General features: G+C 44.9%; 1 protein-coding gene across 2 annotated transcripts; it reads right to left on the reverse strand.

The window, feature by feature from the left end:
• Positions 1–296: 296 nt before the first annotated feature.
• Positions 297–8,371, reverse strand: LOC144943173 (uncharacterized). Of its 2 annotated transcripts, XM_078870411.1 has the most exons (5): positions 7,123–8,371; positions 2,888–3,056; positions 2,202–2,262; positions 1,942–2,100; positions 297–1,678 (listed from the first exon to the last, which is right to left on the reverse strand). In XM_078870411.1, the coding sequence occupies exons 1-5, from the start codon at positions 7,925–7,927 to the stop codon at positions 1,496–1,498; spliced, it is 1,377 nt and encodes a 458-aa protein (XP_078726537.1). In that variant the 5' UTR covers positions 7,928–8,371; the 3' UTR covers positions 297–1,495. The 2 variants fall into 2 exon arrangements, with proteins under 2 accessions (XP_078726537.1, XP_078726538.1); XM_078870412.1 differs by lacking the exon at positions 2,202–2,262.
• Between the last annotated feature and the right edge of the window lie 482 nt (positions 8,372–8,853).

An 8,853-nucleotide genomic window follows, 5' to 3' on the forward strand; every position in this document is an offset into this window, starting at 1 on the left:
TTAACTAGGCATACAATGATCATCAATAAATGTGAATTCTAAGTGTGGAGATTTGTATAAACCCACTGCATGCAGATTCCAAGTGCGATTTATTATAGACATAACAGCAACATCGGTTAATTAAGACACACTTTGTGGTAACATCGTTATATTTTAACAATATTTTACATCATATAAATTCTACATGTTTTTTACTTCAAAAAGTGTATTTGAAAATGAAAGTGGCCTCTTGAAACATGCTGCACAAGAACTGAACTCTATAGTAAAAACATAAATGGGAAATTAATTGCACGCACTTAGAATGGGATATAAAGTTTATTGAAGCCTGTATGTGCCGCACATTACCATCTGCAATACGATCGGTGGCACAGCCAATACTGCAACGGGTACAATAGGGAAAGGCTAATAGTTTCAGTTCCAACAAGCAGATCTGTTGTTTTAATACTGTACAACAGTTAACAGATACCATACACACCTCGAAAAATATTAGTACTTTTTCCTATAAAACCACCTGGGATCAGAATTAGTCCGAGCTACGATCTATTGCATCTTATTCAATACTATATTCAAAAATATACATTTCGTTAAATACTTTACAAAGTAGTTTCTTGATTTTGGTATGTTGGATACAAAGACAGAACCCAACATATTAATGCCGATTTCAGGCTCACAAAATTTCAAGGATCACACGCAAAAAATTAAGACACAAGAGTATGTGCAGTTGTCACATATCACTCCACAGGAGATATATTTTTTAAAAGGGCATTTGTCCAATTATTAACCATGACAAATAAACACTATATACGCATATCGAAGTGTATAACAAATTATTTTTTAAAACCTGGTTCACACATGTGCACGTGCTGAACATAGAATACATGCTGTGCATATTTCAGCGTCAAGACAAACACTTAAAATCTATCACAAATCTTGTAGTCTGAGAGTTGCAGGCCTCTACTGTACAATATAGAGCACAAGTAAACAAGCCCTTTCACAAACATCACACATTCAAAATATAGTATGTTGTTGGATTACAGGCCAAATATTTTAAAATCTTAATTATAGGTTTGGGGTGGAGTGGTGGCGCATTGGTTTGTGCATTGCGCTAAGAACCCGGCGAATTGAGTTTGATTCCCGGCCACGGCTGACATATTTTGCAACTCCGATTGGCTACGTATGATGCGAAAGAAGTTCAACGTACATCAGCAGCGAGTGATATCTGTAACGGTCCTGAGCCCCCACTCCGTCACCAACTGTACGGTCAATCCCCAAAATCCACACGGTGTGGCAAAGGGTTGTAAAATATAAATTATTATATTCTAGGTCAGTATATATTTTAAATACACAATTCAGTCAATAATTATGAATATGTTCATGCCCTTTTGCTAGGGCTATTGGTTGGCTGCAGCTCAAGCAAAAAAGGGGCACACAAGGTTAGGCAATGCCCTGCAGAATATGGCAAAATGCTTTTGTGCGAAATGGCCATTTGCGCTGTTCATTGGTTGTGCTTGGCCTTGGCATGTGTTAGGATATGGGACTTGAGGTTGGTAGACTGTGCAAACTTCTTGCTGCAACCATCAAAGGGACAGACGTAGGGTCGGTCACCCGTATGAATTCGAACGTGCGTCCGAAGATTGAAGTCCAAAGAAAAGCGTTTTCCACAGCCTTCGAATGTGCACTGAAACATAGAACAATTTTAATTGTATATAACATGTAAATGCAAAAATCTCATTCAGGACTCTCTGAAAAAAAATGCTGGGATGTATTGAAGCCTTCCTGTTCGAAATATTATTATTATTATAAATGTTATATGAATGCATAAACAGCAAACTACCATAATGAAGTTGAGCACATCTAACCATAAAGGTAAAACTTTTTTAAAAATGTCTGAAGGTTAATCCATCGACTTATTTCATCGTGACAGCATGCACGGCATTTTACCTGGAAAGGTTTTTCGCCAGTGTGGACCAGCTGGTGACGCTTGAGCTTGGAGCTCTCCACAAAAGCCTTCCCACACTCAGCACAGACGTGCACACGAGGCCCGTGCGTATGTAGGTGCTTTCGCATGGCTGAGTTGTCTCTGAACATTTTGTTGCACCCCTGTCGATAAATATACAATAAAAACACGATCATTCTAAATGATACCAATGCAAGTGTTATGGACTTTTTTTTTTAAAGAGACTCACAAAACGTTAAAATACCTTGTGCGGACATGCAATGGTTCTGGGCAAGTCATCTTCTTTTGGCTTCCGCGGCTTCATCCTTGTGCAATGTCAGGCCGAAAAAATGAAAAGTAATTAATTCCCGAAATATGCTCACTAAGCACCATGAAGATCTATATTTTTTTTGACTAAACCAGTGGTCATGTCCTTTTCTCAAGCAAAAATAAAATAACACCTGTTACTAATTACGGGAGATCATATGATTTCACAGAAGCCATTGTATTTTAGAATTTACAGCCCTATGTCAATCCACTACTGGATGAAGGCCTCCCTCCACCATGTAAATAATTTGACCATACTAGTCCATACACATCACTGCAAGTTGGTGAAGAGGGGCAAGCACGACTGCTTATCACTCGCGACTGATAAATATGACACATGGCCGAGAATCAAACTCAGGTCTCTGGTTTCATAGTCCAGAGCACGAACCACTTTACCACTGCTCCCCACCAAAATAACATGAGTCCAAATTTCTGGAGTACTGAGGGTTTTACCATCAGCCTCTTCCGATAATGCTTTACTCTAACACTCACAAACTACAATGTTTGGGTGTCATGTACAAATCAAAAGTGAGCCAGTGTGTGCAAATGTCCCAAACAAATTACCTCACTCCGTGGCATTACCCAGAATGAGGCAGGGAATACATGAATAATATATCCTTGTACCTGGCAAACTCTGCCAGCTGCTTGGGGTCAGAGAGGTCGATGCCAGGAATGCCACCAGGAGGTAACTTTTTCCCTGTCATGTACTCAGAGTAGTCGGGCAATGGTGACCCGGCCGAGATGATTTCTTCCACAATGTCTTCTGGCTCCACGTCAGACTTTTTACCATCGGCTGTAGGCAGGCAAAAAGAAGCATGAGCCATTTGTTTTTAGCTAATAATTAGTGAGCATTACTTCATGTAAAGAGCAATCTTGTATAATTTGCTCATTATGAGTGTGGTACAAAATAATGTTATAAATATAAAAAAACATTTCAATATTTAGCTGTTTAACAAAACAAACTGGATGAAAGGTGATATCACACTTTACAATAGCAGACCCTTCACGATTCATAACACCATTGGGCCTCAAACATTGCAAAATTTGTATATGAAAATCCATAAAGTTCCTTCCGGCTACTATCAAATAATCCAGAATGTACCCAATTCCATCGGACTTTCAAAGTTATGCAGGCTTGAGCCTGGATAGTGCTCAGATGATGGACCAACATGCATAAAACACGTGTGGTAGCCACTATGGGCAGAAAAGCAGAATACATTACCCCACCTTCACCAATCCACATTGACCAGCATTAGGAAGTATGATCAAATAACCCTCATTGTCTGCATGGTGTGGGGAGGCCCTCATTTCAGCAAGAGATTCACAAACTTGCTGGACATATACTTGCATGTCAAAGTGTTTTATGGACGGTCTTGACTGTGGATCTCTTGTCATTTTCGACTCTTGTCTTGTTTCCACAAGGACTATGTTATACTTCCTGATATAGCAAACGTTTAACGTGAAAGCATCTAAAAACACCCAATAGTAATCCTGAATTTCTCCAGGACAGCCTCAAAACATATCTGTATGATCTTCGTGCTTTGCGATATTTATCTAATTGAGTGCGAGTTTATTTAATGCATTGGAGAAACCCAGAGCACCCAAATAAAATTCAACTCATGAGGTGATAACACTCAACTGTGCATTAACGCACATAAATAAGATGCATTAACCGTACGGTCAGTTTTTTTCCAGTTCTAAAATACAGGTCACTCATGTTCACATTTTAAGGAGAACCAATACTGTCCCAGCCCAGATTCTAAGATTGTAAAAAAGGTAAGGGCTGTGCCACACGAAAATAGTTTGCGGGTAAATATAGGGGTGTCATCTCCTTTGTCTCAGCCTCAGGGGCCCTATCCTCTTAGCTAGGATGACCCCTTCTCTCCTGGTCGCCAAGGCAGGCTTCACAACAGTGGACGATAATAATAATCATCATGATCATTCGCCATTATCAATTCACAGCTGTATGAAGACCTCACCAAGTTGCCACCATCTCTTACGATTCTGGGATGTATTACAATCCCATTTCATTACTCAACCACCTTGGTGGACGCGTTCTCGGACACGTTCTATTCCTTGGCTGCCACTCCCGTCACTATCATCCAAATAATATATTTTAAATAAAATACTCTTTATTTTTTTCCGGTAAAGTCACGTAGGTAAAAAATAAATAAAGTAAATGAAAACAACTAAATTAAATGATTTAATTTAGTTGTTTTCATCTATTTTATTTTTTACCTACGTGACTTTACCGAAAAAAACAAAGAGTATGAATCCTTGCAGTCACGAAAGCTTCAAATCTAGAATTTTAAAAAATGCATAATGCCCTCTATTTACCACGAAAAGCATCACTGAATCTCGTTTCCTGGATGGTCAGTGCAAATCGATAATTGGTCGATTTTATAACGCAATATATCAAACAATTTTGATGTACTGTACTTGATTTGATTGTTCAGAGGCACCGTGTTGCCTTTAAAACTGTGGTCACGGAGTGGCCTGCAAATACTGTGGGCGTCTTATGAGTTGTATGGAGGCAAGATGCGTGGGGAGGGGCCTCATATCCAGCAGTGGATGGACAAATATTCTTAGGTTTGTTATTTTATTTTTTATTTTACTTTAATTAATTAAAACAATTTTTACCTACGTGACTTTACCGAAAAAAACCTAAGAATCCTTGCAGTCACGAAAGCTTCAAATCTGGGTTGACAAATGGCCTGTACACATACAGACGAGACTAGTGAAATGTTTAGCGCCGAAACAAATGCTGATGGAAAGCATTGACCTAAACTATCCATAGGCTGATGAAATAAAAAAAAAGATAATTCTCTTTTTTTGGAAGGTTGGGACAAAAAATCCCGTTTTGCCCATTTTAAATTAGTTTCAAAACCATAGACTAGACAGGCGCGGGTCGCCGTCTCGACAGCCCCTATTGGTGGAAACATGTGGCGGGAACCAATAGGGAGAAGCGTTCCAAACGCGCTCGCCTATCCCGACTAGCAATTATAATGATTGCCGGACTGCGACCCAGATGGGCCCCTGGTGGCTGAAATCGACCTCTCGTTGGTGGGATGACGATGAGGTAAAGCAACAAAAAATGAATGGATGGAAAGCTACCATTGATTGGCTGTACTTTAAAAAGGGGGAGGCAAAATACGTTCAAATACACAGCGGGCCTCTCCCCCTCACGTCTCCTGGCGTGACGGGGGGGGGCATTGGGGGTAGGATCCGCCCATGACGTAACCAGCGGTGATGATGATAATGAGTGGCTGCATTGCCTTTGTATTAATCGCAGCAACAATAACAATGGAGAGATTAAGCGGGACGAATGCGCAGTATTTTTGTTGGTTGTTTTAAAATCCACTCTTAACATCAGTGAGACGAAAGCACGGATATTAAACCATGAACCCAAATAAATCTCCAAACCCGCACCCTAATGTAGAACAAGGGATTAAATCACGCATTTCACCTGTTTACCTACACGCGATAAACAATGACCCACAACCACATAAAAAAATCATGAGCCAAATCTCATAGCTTCATCCATTACCTCCTTCCTGATCCCAACCCCTGGCTCAAGACACAATTTGCAAAAAGGTGCCCTGAACATGCACCCACACGCAAACATCTAAACCCCACAGACTCAACCCCATCCCCTAATCCGCACATGTACAACAATAACTGAACAAAATCCCGAGGTGCTCGATGCCATAACCATATCTCAAATCCCGACTCGAATTCCAAACCAAGGCAGAAATTAAACACCCGGACTCGAATCCCAAACATAAAAAATGTGTACTATCCAAACCGGAACTCAGAACTACAACAAATGTCCCTCATCCAAATTCCACACAATACCCCTCAGAACCACAACCAAACCCTTCCAGTGACCCAAATCAAATAGAGTATTGTCATCTTTAAAGTCAGAACCTCAACCCCAAATCCTGACCGTGAACCATAAAATATGGCTTCAGACCTCCATCTGATCCAGTCCCCTGCAATAAACTCACCCCAGGCCCTCATGTCACAATACACATGGACAAACGGCCCCTTTTATCAATCCACTGCTGGATGATGAAGGCCTCTCTCACGCCGTAATGGTTGTGGGTTATTTGACCATACTTCACCACGCTGGTCATTTCAATTACCCAAGTCTCAGACTCACTCCCTGCCCCAGAGGCTTCAAACCGACCTGATGCCCAGATGGCCACGGTGGGTTATTTGACCATAATTCATCACCACACTGGTCATTTCAATTACCCAAGTCTCAAGACACCCCCTGCCCCAGAGGCTTCAAACCGACCTGATGCCCACATGGCCACGGTGAGTTATTTGACCATAATTCATCACCACGCTGGTCATTTCAATTACCCAAGTCTCAGACTCACTCCCTGCCCCAGAGGCTTGAACCGACCTGATGCCCAGATGGCCGTGGTGGGTTATTTGACCATACTTCATCACCACGCTGGTCATATCAATTACCCAAGTCTCAGACTCATCCCCTGCCCCAGAGGCTTGAACCGACCTGATGCCCAGATGGCCGTGGTGGGTTATTGACCATATTTAATCACCACGCTGGTCATTTAAATTACCCAAGTCTCAGACTCACTCCCTGCCCCAGAAGCTTCAAACCGACCTGATGCCCACATGGCCGTGATGGGGGTGGGTTATTTGACCATACTTCACCACGCTGGTCATTTCAATTACCCAAGTCTCAGACTCACTCCCTGCCCCAGAAGCTTCAAACCGACCTGATGCCCAGATGGCCGTGGTGGGTTATTTGACCATACTTCATCACCACGCTGGTCATTTCAATTACCCAAGTCTCAGACTCACCCCCTGCCCCAGAGGCTTGAACCGACCTGATGCCCACATGGTGACGGAAAACTCGCCCTCCAGGGTCTTGATCTGCACCTGCTTCTGCTCCCAACGTCGGGGGCTTCTCTCGGGCCCCGCCTCGCCGTGCTGACCACGCCGGGTCCCCTGGGACTTCTTTCCGGTCTTCCTGCCACCGGCTTTCCTGGCTGCCACGGGGCCCGAGGAGAAGGCCGCTCGCCCGAGCAGAAGACGCTGCTGCTGCTGACGTTGCTGCTGCTGTTGCTGTTGTCCAGCCCTAATCTCCTCTTCATCGTCATCATCGTCGTCGTCGTCATCTTGCTGGTGCCTAACCGCGTACCGAGTTCCATCATCACCATCATCATGATCATCTCCATCATCAGCATCATCACTACCACTTTCCTCCTCAGCCTCACGCTCCTCTGTCATAGCCAGGGGAACTGGCACCAAAATGTGGTCATCGAAGGCTGAAACATCGAGCTGCTCTTCACCCACAACTTCCTCGTGGGTCTGCACCAGGATCACCTCGTGGTGGAGGTGATGGGCCATGATGTGGTGGTGGTAGCGGTGCTGCTGCTGCTGATCGTCATCATCAAAATCGTCGTCGCCGCTGCTACTGAGCGGCTGCAGGGAGATGACCCCTCCGCCTCCTCCGTGCTGCAGCTGCTCCAGCTGCTCCTGCTGCTCGTGCTGCTGCAGCTGCTGAACCTCCACCTCCATGCCCTCCAGGGCCTCCACGGGGATGGTCTCCACCTCGATCTCGTGCAGCTCCACGATCTCGGCCGGCATCTCGGTGGCGTCCGTCACGTACAGCCCGTCCTGCGTCGACATCTCCGCTCGGTGCTCCCGTGGCTCGAGTGGCTTTGGTGGTGGATGTGGTGAATCAGGTGTCCCAGATGAATTCGGTGGCTCCCGTAGACGCTGCGTCTCCAGCCCCACCACCAGCGGAGGTTCTTGGTGGCTCACGTGGCTCCTCCAGCTGCTTGGCTGGATCGAGTGACCTGGGCGGCTCCAGCTCCGATGGCTCGCGTGGCTCCGATGTTGGATTCGCTCGATCCAGCGGCTCCAGTTCTATCGGTTCCAGTAGACCTGGTGGCTACAGCTTTGACGGATCCAGTGGCTCCAATGTCTCTCACTTGAATGGATCAAGCGGCGTGGGCTCCTCTTGCCGTCTCCCGGGGAAACTAGTAGCGCCACGAGCTCCTGTGGATCTAGTGGCTCCAGGCTGAGCCAGCTCCAGTGGCTCTCCCGGCCGCTCCAGTTTCTTCCCTTTTCCTCCAGCGTGTGGTGGGGGGAGGCAGTGGGGGGGGGGAGGACCCGGCCCAAACATCGCGAGATTTGGTGACGCCGTGGTGGCGGAGGGCGCAGAGCCGCGGCGAACTCTCGCGAGATCTCATTTGTTGCCTTTATTGAGCCGATGGGGGGAGCACACTGTGGGACATACATGTGCCTCGTTAGAGCAAAAGGAGAGTTCGGGTTATATTACAACTTGAATAAAAAATTGTAACTATTCTTTTTTTGGGAGAATGTGAGATTTTCAAATGGTGCTTTCTTAAAATAAAAGGTCAATGTGCACCAGGGGTTTGCATTGGGGAAAAACAAGCTTTGAGAAGATGTAACTTTTGTGTAGCAATTTCAAAGGGAGAGGGCAGTTTTTGCAATTGCTTGCTAATGTCAGTGCTGACGGAAGAGCCTCCCTTTGGAGGGAGCTCTCAGCGGGTATTTGGCCTACTTCTCCCACTCTGGCCAGCCGTCTT

Source organism: Lampetra fluviatilis, chromosome 30 (genome assembly GCF_964198595.1).
Source record: "Lampetra fluviatilis chromosome 30, kcLamFluv1.1, whole genome shotgun sequence".
NCBI classification, from domain to species: Eukaryota; Metazoa; Chordata; class Hyperoartia; order Petromyzontiformes; family Petromyzontidae; genus Lampetra; species Lampetra fluviatilis.